Genomic DNA, 19594 nt, shown 5'->3' with positions numbered 1-19594 from the left:
GTAAGAATTTTGAAGGTTCTAACAAATTCAGTATATTTGTCTCAATACTTGAAGATGGAGCAAAGACTGTCGATTTCCTTGATATCGAAAAGGAAAAGTTAAGGGTATAAAGATTGAGCCTTTTTAGATAATGTATCTGTTGATTATTAAAGACTAAACTGCTATTTACTTCAGTGCTTTTTTCAGTTTAGCTGCCTTGTCTTTACTTGTCCTAAGAAGTTATTGTTTTTCATAGAATGTTTAACTTTCTTAAAAAAGATTTCACAGTTCCAATTACCTTGATTTGATCATCACACATTGTATACAGGTATCAAAGTATCACATGTACCCCCAAAATATGTATAATTATTGTATATCAATAAAAAATTAAAAATTTAAAAATTTCATAGTAAATAGTGTACCTTTAGATAGTGAGGGCCAAAGTAATTTTTATCTCCCTATATTTTATCTTCGTGTGTGTGTGTTTGTGTGTGTCTGTGTCTGGCTAAAGGACGAATTTAGGATACTATCTAAACAAGGAACCATGAGTAACAAATTCTTTTAGTTTATATCCTTTTGTCTGCTATACTTAGTTTTGTTTTAAATGAGACTTCCTTAACTTGTTCTGTTAAATCGTTTTATGTTTAAAGACATTCAAATTGGTCTTTAGGTAAGAATAATAACAATAGGATCCTGAGAAAGGCAATACAATACAGTTATTCATTCTTTTTAGTGTAGTTTGTTTTTTTCCTTTTTTCGAATTGGAGTTTATAGTGTTTTCATGGTGGATGTTACAGTAGTACATTCTGTTGTAAACATCCAAGCTTTACAGAAGTTATTAAGTAAAACCAAAAGCCATGTCATTTTTAACTTCTTAGAAATTCTTAACTACTTTCTTTTGCTTGATTCATTATGATCAGGCTAATTTAGTTGAGTTTCAAATCTTTTCTAGCTTTGTGTCCTTTTTAGTTATGTGGAATCAATGATAGTACGTTTTACTATGGATCATTTTTCTTTTAATACCATATTTTCTTTTCTCTTGAAAACTTTTACTGTTCTTTTTAGTTTTCACATTTTTTTCCGAAACTTTCTCATTGCCTAAAAATGGGATTATTTACATAAGAAAGTATAAGGATAGCACAAAGTATTTCATATTTAACAATTTGGTGAGTCCTTGAGTAGCTTAATTATTATCAGTTTATCAAGTTCTTAGACTTTTTAATTCATGTTACAGAAGAGTCTCCGGAGGAATCGATTGCTATCAGCATTGCACAAATGGAAAAACGTTTACTCCATGGCTTAATTCATAACGTTCTACCATATGTTGGTACTTCTGTAAAAACCTTAGTATTAGCATACAGCTCTGCAGTTTCCAGCAAAATGGTATGTTTAAATTAACACTAGTTTGGGTATTAAGAAAAATCGCATGATAAGACTTTGGTTTGCTCATTCCTGAGTTTAATTAAGGGCAAACAAACCCCCAAAATGATTATTGAGTGCCTTCCTATGGGTAGGCATACACTGCTAGGTTACTTATTATTTCATTGCGGTTCTCACAACAATCTTTGTAGCATAATTATCATTACCTATGTGTTATAGATGAGGAAACTGACTAGAAGAGGTTAAACATTTTATTCAGTTTCACAGATGTTAAGTGATAAAGCCCAGTTTTATGTAATTTTTAAAATAATATGTAAGACATGGTAAGATGGGCAAATGAGATGAAAACACTGTTTCATGAAAGTAGATCTTATGACTTCCTACATCAGAATCTTGAGTGTTCCTTAAAAATGTAAATTTCTTGGTTTGGTCTCATAACTGCTAAAACAGATTCTTGGGCGGGTGCGGTGGCTCATGCCTGTAATCCTAGCACTTTGGGAGGCTGAGGTGGGCGGATCACAAGGTCAGGAGTTCAAGACCGGCCTGGCCAATATGGTGAAACCCCATCTCTACTAAAAATACAAAAATTAGCGGGGTGCAGTGGCGCACACCTGTAGTCTCAGCTACTCAGGAGGCTGAGGCAGAAGAATCGCTTGAACCTGGAAGGCGGAGGTTGCAGTGAGTCGAGATCCTGCCACTGCCCTCCAGCCTGGGCGACAGAGTGAGACTCTGTCTCAAACAAACAAACAAACAAAAAAAAACACAAAAAGATTGTCAGGGATTTGAGCCCAGAATTTTTTTTTTGTACTCTATTCAAGTGTTTTTTTTTTTTTTTTTTTAATATTCACGAAAGTTTGTGAACTACATTATGTTTACTAATAGTCATCTGTTACTTAGCTAACTGAAGTTCTGCAGATCTTCACGGTGACAATTTTTTCCCTCTTAGGTTAGGCAGATTTTAGAGCTTTGTCCTAACCTGGAGCATCTGGATCTTACCCAGACTGACATTTCAGATTCTGCATTTGACAGGTTAGTTATTTTAAGCAATTTAAATATAATGAAAAACTATTTTGTAAGGTTTCATTTATATAATTGCAATTTAATCATACTATTATTTTTTACTATCAAATATCAGTCATGTCTGACTATAATTTGATAGCACCCTCCAGTTCTTCACCTCTTGTTCATGGGTCCCAGCTGATCCAAAAATTCCATCTGTATCATCTTACAATCTGTATAGTCCTATATTTTGTCTAGGCCCTTGAGCCCTGCTGTGCAACCATGTAGATTGGTATTATATGTTTTTAAGAAGTTTTAGTTTTAGTTGGGCTCTAAGTGCCATTTGGCAAAGCTCCCTGTTAGATTCTTCACAGTTACTCTGAAATAGTATAACTTTCTTCAAGCCACCTTCTTCCCAGAGTATATCTCTTTGACCACCAATTCTCTGTATTCTTGCTCACTCCTTCTTTCCCACCCAACCATTTATATCAGCACCTTTTTTCCTGCTGCAGAGGAAGAGGTATACTCTTCTCTGGTTAAAGCTAACCCTCTATCTTCCTAGAGCTTGTTTCTTACGGATCTTCCTCATTAACCATTAGTTATTCTCTTTCTTTCATGTGTTTGCACCCTTACTTCTGCTGATTACTTTTAGGGTAATAAACTTAAGTCTTCCCATCCTTACCCCTCTCACATCCTACCTTTCTGTTAGGTTAGGAATACTCTGACTTCCTAATTACTCTCATTGAGTTTTTGTATCCCTAGTGTTAAGAACAGTACGTTAACAATAGATATTCAGTAAATACTTAAGTGATTATATTAGATGTAAAATCTTCTAGTTTTAATCACATACATGTAGTCAAATGCTTTTGAAAAATTTAATAATATTCATTAATAGTCTTGTCTTTTATTTATAGTTGGTCTTGGCTTGGTTGCTGCCAGAGTCTTCGGCATCTTGATCTGTCTGGTTGTGAGAAAATCACAGATGTGGCCCTAGAGAAGATTTCCAGAGCTCTTGGAATCCTGACATCTCATCAAAGTGGCTTTTTGAAAACATCTACAAGCAAAATTACTTCAACTACATGGAAAAATAAAGACATTACCATGCAGTCCACCAAGCAATATGCCTGTTTGCATGATTTAACTAATAAGGGCATTGGAGAAGAAATAGATAATGAACACCCCTGGACTAAGCCTGTTTCTTCTGAGAATTTCACTTCTCCTTATGTGTGGATGTTAGATGCTGAAGATTTGGCTGATATTGAAGATACTGTGGAATGGAAACATAGAAATGTTGAAAGTCTTTGTGTAATGGAAACAGCATCCAACTTTAGTTGTTCCACATCTGGTTGTTATAGTAAGGACATTGTTGGACTAAGGACTAGTGTCTGTTGGCAGCAGCATTGTGCTTCTCCAGCTTTTGCATATTGTGGTCACTCATTTTGTTGTACAGGAACAGCTTTAAGAACTATGTCAACACTCCCAGAATCTTCTGCAATGTGTAGAAAAGCATCAAGGACTAGATTGCCTAGGGGAAAAGACTTAATTTACTTTGGGAGTGAAAAATCTGATCAAGAGACTGGACGTGTACTTCTGTTTCTCAGTTTGTCTGGATGTTATCAGATCACAGACCATGGTCTCAGGTGAGTTATCAATTCCAGAATATTAAGAAGTAGATGTGTTCTCATTTCCAAATGGAATATAAAAATTTTGATCTAAGTCATTCTTTTCAGTTGATTTACTTAAGCAAAAAGAGTTAACCAAGATCTGCTCTACTTCAGTGTTGGACCAATGTAACTTCTGTTATTAGTATGAAGTTTCATTTCTGTCAGTTCAAATCCATTGTGATATATGGAAGAACATAAATTTGAAAGTTTAATAAATAGTAAATGGCTACATCACATATTTTAAGGTACTTTAGTGGATGAATAAGGTACAATTTTTTCTCAAGAACATGTAACAAGAAAATGTGCATATTCTGCTGCTGTGTATTATTTCTGTATGTTACAGTTTTATATTGAGGGTTTTGGAAAATGTAGGCTGTCTGTGGAAGTCATTTAGTCCAACTACATGGCTGTTAAGTGTTTACAAAAGCCAAAGCTGAGCTACAGTTTCATATGTAGCTAGAGGTTAGAAATTTTGGTCTTTGATCATGATCAGCTTACCTTCTGTTGCTTTTTTAAGTCATAAGGAGGACGTGTGGAAGAAGTTCTGCAGTTTCTTTTCTGGTTTTTTTTTTTTGTGAGCATAATCTTTAGCAGATTAAACCGACTTTTTTTGTTTGTTTGTTTTTTAACCTCCTAGAGGAAAGAAGGGCTGGAGGTGACACATATATCAGCCCAGACAGGTAGCTCTTTTCAGCAGCTAGGTTCTATATGTTTTATAGGACCCACTTCAAGATTTGTTAGGTTATGAGTTACTCTTATGCACTGTTGGAGAAAATACCATGGTTCACTAACTTGGGAGCATGGCAGACTTGATGTAGATTGATCTTGTTTTTTTCTGTATAACTGGCTTTGTGTACAATACTTAACCTTATGCTTTGAGGCTTATGTAAGAGGAATACATATAAGGCATCTAACAATGATACAGAATAGATTTTCAGTAAGTGGAAGCTGATGTGCAGTAAGCGATTATCTTTGACATGAGCCTTTGGAAATTGGATACATGTTTTTCTTTGATAATGGGATGTCGAATATTTTATAATGAAAAATTCTGCCAGCATAAAACTTAATACCCCCTACTATTATAAAATATACTTAACATGAAATTATTATAAAAGTTTTTCATAAGTCATATACAGTAACCAAAAGTGTTTTCCCTGAGGTAACTGGTATAACTGTGCTTTGACTGCTGTGAATCATTTCATTAATTTTCAGTTTTCTCAAATCCAAGTGCATATGTTGTAATTTTAAAAAATAAAGATAACTTTATTCTGAGTTTTATTCTTTAAAATAATTTTATTACAAGTATGTATTCCTAACTGTAATATGATTTTGTTTTTGAATGCAACTTGATTTTAGAAAGTAAAAGCAATTTTTAGTTCAATTTAAAACCTAGTAATTCATTTTTCATTGTCGTTTTTTCACTACCATCATACCTTATTAAAATTTATTTATAACTCTGTTCAGTTTGCATTTTCAATATGACCAGTTTTTGTGTTTTTTTTCAAAGAATGAAGTAATACATGTGACCTCTCAGAGCTGCAATGACTTCTGACCATGTGACAGTTTTCTTATCTTTTAGTTTTTTAGGATGTTTTTAAAAATAACCCAGAACTTATTAAAATTTTATATAATTAATTGATTTCAAAGTTTTTTTTTTGCTTTCAAAGTATTTAGAAACTCTTCTAGTATAAGGTTTTGGAAAACACTAGAAGGGAGCACACTTTTTAAAAGCAGGTGACCCCAGGGCAAACTTGTATCCTCACTGAACTACTGCAGCTGATGCTTTCTTGAAAGCAGCACCTCCTGGCTGGAGGCCAACCAACACACTAAACAAAACTACACACAAGGACCCTCACAGAGTCCACTTCAGTCCTGTCCTATCTCTACTGGAGCAAGTGCTGGTACCCATGGCTGAGAGACCTGAAGACAGATCACATCACAGGACTCATCACAAACACTCCCCAATAAAAGCCTGGAGTCCAGCAGCTCTGCTGGGTGGCTAGACCCAGAAAAGAAATAACAATTATGGCAGTTTGGCTCTCAGGAAGCCCCATCCCTAGGGGAAGTGGGAAGAGCACCACATCAAGGGAGCACCCTTGTGGGACAAAAGAATGTGAATAATAGCCCTTGAGCTAGATCTTCCCTCTGACATAGTCTACCCCAATGAGAAGGAACCAGAAAAACAATTCTGGTAATATGACAAAACAAGGTTGTTTAACACCCCCAAAGGAACACACTAGCTCAACAGCAGTGGATCCAAATGAAGAAGAAATCTCTGAATTGCCACAAAGGGGAAATCATAAGGTCAATTACTAAGCTACTCAAAGAGGCACCAGAGAAAAGTGAATACAAACTTAAAGAAATAAAAAAAAAAAGTTATAGGATATGGATGGAAAAATCTCCAGAGAAATTTATAGCATAAATAAAAAACAATCTCAACGTCTGGAAATGAAGGACACACTTAGAGAAATGCAAAATGCACTGGAAAGTCTCAACAATAGAATTGAACAAATGAAAGAACTTCAGAGGTTGAAGAGAAGGTTTTCAAATTAACCCAACCTGACAAAGAAAAAAGAATTAAAAAAATAAAAAATGAGTGAAGCCTCCAAGAAGTTTGGGATTATGTTAAATGACCAAACCTAAGAATAATTTGTGTTCCCAAGGAAGAAGAGAATTTTAAAAGTTTGGAAAACATATTTGAGGGAATAATCAAGGAAAATTTCTCTGGCCTTCCTAGAGATCTGAACATCCAAATAGAAGAAGCCACCTTTTAATTTTATCCTGTTTACGTAAATACTGCTTTTATTCTTCTAGGTGTGCCATTAGGTTTTATTTTTTATTGAAATGTAATTAACATACCATAAAATTTACTGCTTTTTAAAAGTATACAATTAATTCAGTGATTTTTTAGTATATTTACAGGGTTGTTCAACCATCCACCACAGACTAATTCAAAACATTTTCATCATCCCAAAAAGAACCCCATACTTAGTAGTAGTCACTTCTCACTCCCCCTTTCCCCAGCCTCTGGTAACCATGAATCGACTTTGTGTCTATGTGGATTTACCTATTCTAGAATGATAATATTAATGGAATCATTCAATATGTGGCCTTTAGTATCTGGCTTTTTAAAATTAGGTTTATGTGCTCAAGGTTTATGCTTGTTATACTATATGTCAGTAGTTTGTGGCTGCAGATTATTTAATTGTATGGATATACCACATTTTATCCATTTATTAATGGACATTTGAGTTGTTTCCACTTTCTAAGTGTTATGAATAATGCTACTATGAACATTCATGTGCAAGTTTTTGTGTAAACATATGGTTTTAATTCTCTTGAGTATATACCTAGGACAGGAATTGCTGGGTCATATGCTAGGTGTATCTATACTTTTTTTTTTTTAGAAACTGCCCCACTGCTCATTAGGTTTTAAGCTTCAGTAATTTTCTTGATAATTTTTACTTACTAATACAATTGGGTAGGAGAATGAACATTACAATTCCAGGGTTCAGTACTTCCTCGAAGAATTAAGTTGTCATGATGTTCTTGTAAAGAACAGTTTTATAGATTTCTTTATTGAATGTCATTAGGAAAAATGTTGAACATTTTCTTAAATGTATTTCTGCCTAAGGATGAGGTTAGTTATCAGTGTTTTACAGAAATTCTTACATTTTCTCATTACCATATTGAAAAGTATGTAAAATAGTGGTTCAGTGGACTGTAGGAATACAAACACTTCGGAGATGAATATCTTTTAACTGTCAAATTATTTTTCTTACAGGGTTTTGACTCTGGGAGGAGGGCTGCCTTATTTGGAGCACCTTAATCTCTCTGGTTGTCTTACTATAACTGGTGCAGGCCTGCAGGATTTGGTTTCAGCATGTCCTTCTCTGAATGATGAATACTTTTACTACTGTGACAACATTAACGGTAATGCCTTTTAACAATGCAATAATTTTGAAGGAATTAATTTAAACTTTTTTAGCAGTTCTAATAATTTTTCCATTTAGTTTTCTAGATTGCTAATTACCAGACTGTCTTACTTTCAGATTTAGTTAAATTTGATAAAATTTTAAAATTACATTTTCATTAATATCTTGAAAGGTAAGTTTTTCTTGCAGATGTATATTCTAAATATCCATTGTGTCAGACTTTTGAGGCATGTAATAGTGTAATCAAAAATGGTAACTTAATAGAAGTACTAAAATTCTTGTTTAAAAGTTTTGGATATTCCTCTAGAGTTCTGTAGCGCTCATTAAAAATTTAGAACTATTTATGTTCTAGATATACTGCTTTCTTAGGGATGATAGACTCATTTTTCTTGTAAGATGGCTTTATCAAATATAGAAAAATGAGGACTTTAGTAATGTGGACTTCCAGAGTTTCTGGATCTGATGTCAACTCTTACTGAAGATTGAAGGGAGTTGTAGTATTGAGAAGAAGCTGAGATGCTTTAGACATGATTAGAATTCCTATAGTGTTTTGGAAATTGATTCCTGAACCTACTTTCAAAAATCACAAGAAATATTTCTTGATTTTGTTCTTTTAAACATATTCTACCCTACAGTGGGCTTATTGAACATGCTTTTTCAAAGTATGTTCAATGCCTTTTTGCACATTTGATAGTCACTGATAGAGATTGAATTTCCCAGAAGCATAAGAAGCTGCTCTTCTGTTATTAATAAGCAAATCAACCTCCTGTATTTATAACTGGAGAAAATTGTAAATGGCTCAGACTACTGTGTACCTGTCTTTTTATACTACGCCGTATTGTCTTTGAGTGCCCAATTCACCTTAAGTGACAGGAAAATCAACAAAATTTTTCTCAGGCAGAACAATTGACAGGAGTCAGGAAGACCAGAGGGAGTAATGACATACCAGAAAGTGGAGAAATGAACAAATCTGCTATTTCTCGAGATTAGATTTTCCTTAAAATATGTAAGAGGAAACTGAAGATTGCAGCTCTCTTATTTCTGGAATCACATTGTTATACAGGAGATGACCTCCCATGTTCTTGATATATCAACACTAAGTTGGACATTTCTTGTTTTCTGTTGCCTTCTGTGTATAATCAAGGGATGGCCAAAGGGAATGTCATCGTAGTTGGTTAAAGTGAATGTCACTGTAGTTGCAACATGCTAAGCCTATGAAAACAAAGTGTGATTGATGCAGTGAAGCTGTTATTTTTGTGGATGCTCTGGATTTGAGACAGGAGTTTTGTTTTGTTAATATAAAGTTGTTTCATTGTAGGTTTAGTGCTATACTTTCTAAGGCTTATAGGACATATTATCAAGAGTAATAAGCAATTTTTTTTATCAGAAAATTTTATTTGTATGTTGCACTTGAATTTTTCATACTGATTTCAGCATAGGTTATGCTTCGGAATAAATCTCACTATCAAATTCATCATTTATTTTTGGGTACATAGATGTTACTGGGTAGAGGGAGGGGACTGGGTTTCAGATTGTTTTTATGCTTACTTGTTTTATGTTTATATGTTTTTAAACTTTGAAAAAATTTAGATGATGGGATAAAATGAAGTACTTAAAATCTTTTGCACTTTGTCCTTATGCATCTCCTCTAAACTCGTTTTGAATATGTAGTTTCAGAGGAGCTACTATATTCCTATTGTTGAATGTGAAAGTTTTTTTGGATAAATGACTGATTTTTTAAAATAAATGAATTGTAATGAAGATATCTGACTGAAAGATTTGAAAGGAAATTGCAGTGCTTGTATAATCCAATATTAACTCTCCTTTTATAGCTTATTGAAGCATGATTTGGGGGAATGGAAAGCCTTTAAAATTTACAGGGTGACTTGTTATATAACTTGTGTCTGAGTTCCACATAGGTTGTTGTTAAAGCAATGCTCTCTTATAGTCTTTTCCTTAAAAGGATATGTGGACAACCTAGAAAGTGTTAGAATGTAGTTGTGTTGTATCCAGTTTTGCAAGATGACACTTGTTCCAGTATCTTTCAAAACAGCTCAGCTTGTATAGTAGATACCTAGTGAATGCTCAGGGTCCTCCTTGTTACTATTTTTATTAATTCTGAAAGTGGTCAGTGTGTTTTAATACGTGGTATTAGAACAATGGAGAAATGTATTTAGGTGACAAATTACATTTCCAATATTTGAAAGTAACATTTAACTAAAAATACATTTTTTAAAAGAAAACATGTATAGTTAATTATCAGATTACTAAATATAAAAGAAGTAAATACTGATAAACATTAGTCATTAAGTAATACATGATAAGTAAAGCAGAATGCACTACAGAGATTTTGGAGATGATAAGTTAGTTATCATGTATTCAAGCAGTAACTACCTTGAGCAAGACACTGTACATAAAGTGTCTTGATATAAAATGCAAATCTAGATTCTTCTGAATGATTCTTTATGACTTAAATTTATTTGATAAGATTTGAATATAAAAGTCTTCTTAGCCATAACATTAAAATTTTTTTGTTAACATTTAAGAAGTGTTAAATGGAATAGCATAGTTGTAGAGCTGTGAGGAACGTATGAACAATGACACAAAATAAACTTTTTTACTGATTTGCATTTCAATGTGTGTATAATTTATAAATTAAGATAGATTAGCTCATAGTTTTAGAGGTGACCCAGTCTCAGATGATGTGCTCTTTTATGTTTCTAATTTAAGTTAAAGAGGAATTAAAGGTAAGTGAAGGTAAGTGCAGATATACAGCATAAGTAATATACTTAGAACCCAGTAAAAACAAGTTATTTAGTAATAAAAATCTGGAGAAATAATAGCTAACCTGATACTTCCTATCATCTGATACTTAAAAATGCTTCTTATAAGATTATTCCTTACCATGCATTTAAATATTTTAATGATTATTCAATTATATTTTTCTATTTTCTTTATTATTCTTTAATGTAATTTAGGCTTTATATATCTTAACCATTTGGGTTCTCTATCCTACACTGAGATGGAAGTTTGTTGGTGATAAGTCAAATATTTAAAGGGAACTACCTTGTGAATTGTCTTTGTCTATTAAAGCATAGCTGTCTACCTGGCAATCCATCATATCTTCGTCATATTTCTTTCTAATGCTCCCTCACCTTTTCTGTTGTCCATTTATTCTGTTGTCCATTTATTCATTTTTCTGAACAGTCCTTTTGTGTTACTTTAAGGATTTTATTGTTGATGTTGCTTATACTTTCCATGTTTTGGAAGGTGCTGGTCTCCTGTTTCTATAATGTGATACTGAATTTAAAACAGTGCTTGTCTTCATTTTTGTTTTGACTCAGGCCTTCAGCAAATCCTTTAATGGATGCTGTCACTTTTATGATTATTGGGATCAAATACCAGTAACTACTCTATTATTAACCTTATCAAAGGATTGTAATTTTGAGTCATTTAATATTACAGTTACTGATTAAGTTCCTATAGGCTTCTTTAAACAGATTCTGCTTTCAAATTTGAAAACAATATATTAATTCTCTCTCTTTACTCTGTACACTTAGAATCTCACTGAAACTCAATTCTAGTGAACTTAGAATGTATTCAGAGTTCTTGCTTATATTCATGTAAAATGTGCCTACTCAGTGAGTGGGCACATTTTACATGAATATAAGCAAGAACTTTGTTTTGTGATAAATAAAGAGATGCTGACAGTAGGTTTGTGCTTTTTACCTAATACAGGGTAAGAACTTTTATTCCTACATTTTTCTTCCCCCATTATCTCTGCAATCATCCCTTAGACTTCAAGAGCAAAATGACCCAGGTAGCTAGGGTAGAAACTGAGCATGTGGACCCTACATCTTTTGGGGAGGATGGTGAAAAACTGTGTCGTGTCAGGTTAGATCTGAATCTCTAGGAGAATAGCTTTTTTGATCTGTTTGCTCCTTTGAGTCTCCCTTTTACTTTATCCTTTGAAAATCAGTTGCATACTTCACTTCCATTGCTTGCAGGCATGGCGTATGATTTTTCTCAGGCTACTGTTGAAATTTAGCATAATGTTTCTCCTTTACCTTTCTGTCCTTTAAAAAAAAAATAGGACTATAGTAAGTCCTCAGTGTTGGTGATACGTTTTTGGAAACTGACTTTAAAGAAAATAACATACAGGAAGTCCTCAAATAGTGTCATTTCATTATAATGATGCAAACAAAACAACTAGCTTTGTTATACGTTATTTTGCTTAGAGTCGCAGTTTCTAAGAACCTATCAATGTTAAGTGAGAACTTAACGTTATGGACATTTTGAAATATTTGAGGAGTTGCAGTTTGGAAAAATTCTATGAGAGTCTTCATGTCTCTTCTTCTTTAAAAAAATTTAGAATGGAATTTTGATCTGATAAAATGATAATCAGATCCATTTTGGCAAAACCCAGTGAATCTGGCATTTCATGATGGACTATGGGTCAGAGCAGGGGAATGGCAGTGAGGCAGGGCTTGTGTCTTGAGGTGAGGCACTAGGTGATTGGTGGACAAAACAGTGAGCAGTGTAAGGGGTGAGGAAAGACAAGCTAAGAAGGGAAAAGATGGGGATTGGGTGGTGCACAGTAGGTAAAGCTGGCATTATATTCAAAGGAAAAACTTGGTTAAAGATTGGCAGTGGGAGAAGAATTTCAGATCATAGGGTTCCTTCTCAGGGCATTTTTAATAAGTATTCAATACATACTAAAACATTTTATCTTGAGTTTGTGATTAAGATGATTAACATTGTATCTTATTATAAGGGAAAATAATTTTAACACAATGCCGCTTTTTGAATTTTAAATATTTGACATATTTCACTTTCCATTTAAAGACTAGAACAGATTGTTATTTTGATTAAATAAAAATTGGTTTTAGTAATTCAACTTTATATATAAAATAATTTTAAACTTCCTGTTACGGAAAAATTTAACGTCGAATAATGTAACGAACCCTCATGTACCATCAACTTCAGCAGTTCACCTGTGGCCAGTCTCTTTTCATCTATACCATTGCTCATTCCCATATCTGCCCCCCCATTAAGCTAATCACAGGTGTCATATCAACGTAAAAATTTAATATGACCGAAAGCATAAGCTGTGGTAGTTCCACATATGTGCGTAATGTTTATTAGTTTCTTTCCTAAGACTGTATGTCTTAAGAAATTTGCCCTTTGTATTTTGTATGTGCCATTTGGGGAATATAAGGAAAAGTTAAATTTCTGGAAATTAATGTGTTCTGTGTGTTTAGTTGGAAGTAATTATTATGGTGGTATTAGCCTAGTTGCTTTTTTTTTTTTTTTTTTTTCAATTGAGTGCTGTTTTAGAAAACAAAAATAAATTTAAAATGCGTTTTTGAGTTAAACCTAGATATCACCCCAGAGTACTGTGATTTTTCAGTTACAATCCATTTGATATATTCTGTAGTAAAATTATATTTCATGTACAGTTTTCATTTTGTATTGTTCCTTATATCACAATTTGCAAGTATTTTGGTTGTTCTTGTTGATATGTAAAGAACTAATTAACTATTCCTTATTTGTTCATGGTGCAGACATACTGAAAGACTTCAATATAGTTGAAACAATCTTTCCCACATGTGCCTGCTTTTATGAAAATATTCATTCAGAGTACTTGACATTTGAATATGTGCTATGAAACTTCTTCTTTGATACTTTCTAATTCTCAGCTATGTTTCCTAATGGATCTTGTATCTAGTGCCTGGGTAGCATAGTGTGACTGGGATAAAATGTCAGTTATTCCACAAATGTTTTATTATTCTTTGTAAGTGAATGATAATTTTTACTATGTCTTAGATAAAGTTTAATTGATCACTCATTATATATTTAACTTTGGATATACATTTAACCCTGCCATATATAGATATTTTTGGCTGTAAATACTAAATAAAAATATGGCAAATATATTAAGTCTTTGTCCATATAGTTTATTTTGCTTTAAAATTTGAAGGTAATATTTATTGTAATTGCTCAATACTGAAGTCTTTAGCTGATCAATTAGTTAGGGCTGTTTTTTTGCCTTTATTACATTTCTAGGGAGGATGTTCGGATTATAAGAATCTTTTTATAAGTTAGCTTTGCAGTCTTCTGTGGATTGTCTCCTTTCCATTTTGGATTTTTATATTGTAAAGTTGTTGCTAAAAATTATTTTTTTCCCTTCCACTTACCTTTTGGACCATGAAGGATATATTAATTAAAGTCAAGCTGCTGTTGATTTTTGTGTCTGAATAATTTCTTAAACACTCATCATGAGATTTACTTCTGTGATATAAGTACTGCTAGTAAAACCAATGAATATTTTGGCTCCTTCATAAGCAAAATTTTTTTTATGTGATCTCTAAGAAATTCCTCCTTTCACATTTTTCTGTTTTCATACAGGTCCTCATGCTGATACCGCCAGTGGATGCCAGAATTTGCAGTGTGGTTTTCGAGCCTGCTGCCGCTCTGGCGAATGACCCTTGACTTCTGACCTTTGTCTACTTCATTTAGCTGAGCAGGCTTTCTTTCATGCACTTTACTCATAGCACATTTCTTGTGTTAACCATCCCTTTTTGAGTGTGACTTATTTTGGCCCCATTTCTTACAACCTCAGAAATCTTAATTTACCAGTGAATTGTAATGTTTCTCTTGCAAATTATACTTTTGTTTTAGAAACGGATTAGGTCTTTTCAAAAGGGTGAGAACAGTCTTATCAGTTTTCTTTTAAATGAAATGCTTTAAAGAATGTTGGTAATGCCATGTCATTTAAAGTATTTCATAGATTATTTTGAGTTTTAAAGTCCATAAAGGTGATTGGTTCTCTTTATACATTGACACTGTACCAAGCTTTGCAGATCTTTCCCGACATACATGTCTGAAGAGTTATTTTGAAAGACAGCACATTTTTGGAAACTAATCTGTTTTCTGTAATATTTCCTTTATTTCAACAATTCTCAGAAGGCCAATTCAAACAAACCCACATTTAAGATTCTTTAGGATTATAGAAAAAATTGGCTTCTGGGTGTTAGCTCAGTGAGCTAGGAAAGCACCAATCCATATTTGTTTCCGTTAAGGATACCTTGTTCTCACCACTGTCCCTATATCGTCAAATTTGGGAGAGATTTTTTAAACTACCACAATCATTTGAAGAAATGTATAAATAAAATCTACTTTGAGGACTTTACCAAGTAATACTGTTGTGTTGTGATTTTTATTATAAATCTCAATCCAGGTTTACTCTAGTATAGAATAGGACTAAATACTTTGTCTTTGGAGCTCTCATGAACTCATTACGCTGACAAATAGTTTTAGACAGATACTGAATTTTGTTGAGCTGAATTTTCTTTTTGAAATTAGTTAGTAGTCAAAATTTGAATCTGTAAGTTTATCTACTTTGCTTTGTTAAAACATCATGAGAGTGGAGGCCTGCCACCCAGAAAGGCACATACTGGTGCCTTTTAGTACAATTTTATGTCATGCAGAAGAAAATGGCTATGTTCCTCCTATTGATATAGATGTAGGCATACGTCATTTTATTGCGCTTTGCTTTATTGCACTTGGCAGATAATGCATTTTTTACAAATGGAAGGTTTATGGCAACTCTGTGTTGAGCCTGTCTATTGGTGCCATGTTTCTGATAAAACTTGTCCCTTCACGTCTCGTATATTTTGATAATTCTTGGAGTATTTCATAGTTTTTCACTGTTATTAAATCTGTTATGGTGATCTTTGGCCAGTGATTGTTGTTACTATTGTAATTGCTTTGGAATGCCATGAACTGTGCCCTAATAAGACAGATAACTTAACTGATAAATATTATATATGTTCTGATTGCTCCACCGACCAGCGGTTCCTATCTCTCTCCTCCTCAGACCTTCCTCTTCCTAGAGACACAACAATATTGGAATTAGGCCCCAGCTAATAACCTTGCAGTGGCCTTTAAGTATTGAAGTGAAAGGAAGAGTCATGTCTCTCACTTTAAATCAAAAGCTAGAATTGATTAGACTTAGTGAGCAAGGCATGTTGAAAACTTAGGCCCAAATCTACACTTCTTGTGCCATACAGCGAAGTTGTGAATGCAACAGGAAAGTTCGTGAAGGAAATTAAAAGTGCTACTCCAGTGAACACCCAATGATAAGAAAGTGAAACAGCTTTTTTACTGATATGGAGAAAGTTTTAGTGGTCTGGATAGATGAAACTAGCCATAAAATTCCCGTAAGCCAAAGCCTAATTTAGAGTAAGACCCTAACTCTCTTCAATTCTATGAAGGGTGAGAGATGTGAGGAAGCTTCAGAAAAGGCTGAAACTAGCAGAGGTTGATTCATGAGGTTTAAGGAAAGAAATCTTCTCTATAACATAAAAATACAAGGTGAAGTACCAAGTGCTAATATAGAAGCTGCAACAAGTTATTCAGAAGATCTAGCTAAGGTCATTGATTTGAAAGTGGCTACACTAAATATCAGATTTTCAGTGTGTGGACAAAACAACCTTCTATTGGAAGAAGATGCCACCTAAATCTTTCATAGCTAGAGAGGAGAAATCAATGCCTGGCTGAAAAGGGCAGGTGGACTCATGTTAGAGATTGGTGCAGCTAGTGACTTTGTTGAGAATGCTCATTTGCCATTCTGAAAAACCGAAGGCCCTTAATTAATGCTAAATCTACTCTGTGCTCTATAAATGGAACAACAAAGCCAGTATGACAGTACATCTGTGTACAACATGGTTTGCTGAATATTTTAGGCCCACTGTTGAGACCTGCTCAGAAAATTTCTTTCAAAACGTTAACTGCTTATTGACAAGGCTCTTGGTCACCCAAGAGCTCTGATGGAGATGTACAAGGAGATTAATGTTTATATGCCTGTTAACACAACATCTATTCTGCAGCTCCATGCAGAATTACTCCATGGATCAAGGAATAATTTTGATTTTCAAGTCTTATTAAGAAATACATTTGGTAAGGCTATAGTTGCCATAGATAGTGATTCCTCTGATGGATCAGGGCAAAGTGAATTGAAAATATTCTGGAAAGGATTCAGTTAGAAGGATTCACCATTCTAGATGCCATTAAGAATATTCGTGATTCATTGGGGGAGGTCAGAATGTCAACATTAACAAGAGTTTGGATGAAGTTGATTCCAACTCTCAATGGATGTCTTTGTAGGGTTCCAGACTTTAGTGGAGGAAGTCACTGCAGATGTGGCAAAAATAGTAAGAGAACCAGACTTAGAAATAGAACCTGAAGATGTGATTGAATTGCTGCAATCTCATGATAAAACTTGAATGGATATAGAGTTGCTTCTTACGGATAAGCAAAGAACATTTGTTTCTTGGTCAGGCGCAGTGGCTCACTCTTGTAATCCCAGCACTTTGGGAGGCTGAGGCAGGAAGATTGCTTGTGTCCAGGAGCTCAAGACCAGCCTAGACAACATAGTGAGACCCTGTCTCTACAAAAAATAAAAAATTAGCTGGGTGTGGTGGTGTGTACCTGTAGTCCCAGCTACTTGAGAGACTGAAGTGGGAGGATTGCTTGAGCCTAGGAGGTTGAGGCTGCAGTGAGCCATAATCACACGACTGCACTCTGCCTGGATGACAGAGCAAGTACCCTGTCTCAAAAAAGTTTTTTGAGATGGCCTCTACTCCTGGTGAAGATGCTGTGAACATTGTTCAACTGACAACAAAGGATTTAGAATGTTACATAAACTTAATTGATAAAGCAGTAAGGGAGTTTGAGAAGATTGACTCCAGTTTTGAAAGACATTCTGTGGGTAAGATGCTGTCAGCATTTCATGCTACAGAGAAATCTTTCATGAAAGGAAGAGTCAGTCAGTGCGACAAACTTCATTGTCTTATTTTAAGAAATTCTCACAGCCACCCCAACCATCGGCAACATCGAGGCAAGACCCTCCATCAGCAAAAAATTACAACTTACTGAAGGCTCACATGGTCATTAGCACTTTTGAATAGTGAAGTATTTTTAAATTAAGGTATGTACATCTTTGTGATAATGCTTTTGCACACTGAATACACTATAATATAGTGTAAACATAACTTTGCACTGGGAAACCAAAAAAATTGGTGTGACTCATTTTATTGCAATATTCACTTTATTGCAGTGCTCTGGAACCAAGTGCACGGTATCTCCGAGGTATACCTGTACATGCAAACCTGTGGAAGATGAAGTAATCTTGCAGTCTTGGATATTTATTTGTTTTATTTATTTGGAGAGAGGAGGAGGAGTAGCAATAAAAACGGGTAAACATTCAGTTCAGGCGAAGTGTCTTAGTGTTGTCTAAAGATAAAGGAAGAATCATTTGATGGAATATAAATAACTCATTACTGCTTTTTATTTCTACTAACATTTGAATTAAACACGGCAAAGGAGGAGGAATTCTGAAGGCTCTAATGATGCTCTCTTTAAAGCTTTACCTTGCTCTGAGGTAAAACTTGGTAAGTTTCTCTCACTTTCATTCCATTGCTGTTAATATTTGCCCAAGCAAAAGGTAAGTAAGTACAAACGAATAGAGGCAGGAAGCTCATAATGTACTCTACTGTGGGTAGTCTCAATTGAATTTCAGGGTCAAGTAGCAGAGACGAGGCAGACTACTAAATAAAACACTTTGCACAGTTTGAAAACAGATGATAATTTTATTATTTGCCAATAATATGTTCTTCTGATGTGATGCATATAATTTAAAATTTTCTCATATCCTGTGTAGTTTTTACATGATACAAAAAGTACAGTGAAAAAAATTACCTGTTGCGTATAAGAGAGGCAACATAGATCCAAACAGACAAAACATTTTTGGGGTATGGGTGTATGTATACAGCTAAAGCAAATTCAACATTAGGAACATTAATATTATGTACTCCAGTACTATACACAGCGTCAATTAAAGGCTTCACTTCAGAATAAGGCATGTGAAGGGGAAATCCAGAGAACTGAAGGGAAAAAACATTTGTAGTCATTAGTGAAGTTTGAAGATTTAATACATTGTTTCCTATGTAAATGTATGCCATTAATATAATAAGTCTTCTGGATCTCAGTTATTTGCTTGTGTTTTTCTACTCAGCTATTTATTAGCAATACAGAAAATGGAGAGTTGCTTAATACCCATTTTGTTTTCCTTGCTAGCATATAGGTGTTAGTCACCCCATCAGTGTTCCCTCTTTTTGGAAGTACCTAGTACGCATAGTAACCATTCTAATTCCAGAAACATAGGTTAAACTAACAAATACATTTCTTTTTTCTTTCTTTCTTTCTTTTTTTTTTTTTGAGACAGGTCTCACTGTCGTCCATGCTAGAGTGCAGTGGCATGATCATGGCTCACTGCAGCCTTGGCCTCCTGCTGGGCTCAGATGGTCCCCCCACTTTAGCCTCCTGAGTAGCTGGGACTGCAGGAAAGTGCCACCATGCCTGGCTACTTTTTGTATTTTTTGTAGAAATGGGGTTTTGCCATGCTGCCAAGGCTGATCTTGAACTCCAGGGCTCAAGCGATCCGCCCACCTCAGCCTCCCAAAGTGCTGAGTTTACAGATGTGAGCCATGGCGCCCGACAATAATTTTCGTCCCCTTGGCTACAATGATTGATCCATAGGGATGGGCAAGTGATCAAAGGGAGTCTCAGAGGGGA

General features: G+C 34.4%; 2 protein-coding genes across 7 annotated transcripts in view; one reads left to right on the top strand and one right to left on the bottom strand.

Annotated features, from left to right (window-relative positions):
• Positions 1-15157, top strand: part of FBXL5 (F-box and leucine rich repeat protein 5) — a 43153-nt gene extending 27996 nt beyond the window's left edge. For all 4 annotated transcript variants that reach the window (XM_025384655.1, XM_025384654.1, XM_025384653.1 and 1 more), the window contains 5 exons: positions 1214-1362; positions 2306-2388; positions 3273-3998; positions 7807-7955; positions 14366-15157. In XM_025384655.1, coding sequence (XP_025240440.1) covers positions 1214-1362; positions 2306-2388; positions 3273-3998; positions 7807-7955; positions 14366-14442 — 1184 coding nt within the window. In that variant the 3' untranslated portion in view covers positions 14443-15157. The remainder of the gene's footprint in view (positions 1-1213; positions 1363-2305; positions 2389-3272; positions 3999-7806; positions 7956-14365) is intronic.
• A 3427-nt stretch (positions 15158-18584) lies between these two features.
• Positions 18585-19594, bottom strand: part of CC2D2A (coiled-coil and C2 domain containing 2A) — a 136389-nt gene continuing 135379 nt past the window's right edge. For 2 of the 3 annotated variants that reach the window (XM_025384649.1, XM_025384651.1), the window contains one exon: positions 18590-18903. In XM_025384649.1, the coding sequence (XP_025240434.1) occupies positions 18715-18903 (189 nt within the window). In that variant the 3' untranslated portion in view covers positions 18590-18714. Of the gene's footprint in view, positions 18904-19594 lie in introns of all 3 variants that reach the window. The other variant, XM_025384650.1, reaches the window with a different exon arrangement.

This window comes from Theropithecus gelada, chromosome 5 (assembly GCF_003255815.1).
Source record: "Theropithecus gelada isolate Dixy chromosome 5, Tgel_1.0, whole genome shotgun sequence".
Lineage (NCBI taxonomy): Eukaryota > Metazoa > Chordata > Mammalia > Primates > Cercopithecidae > Theropithecus > Theropithecus gelada.
This window is presented reverse-complemented; position numbering and strand designations above follow the sequence as displayed.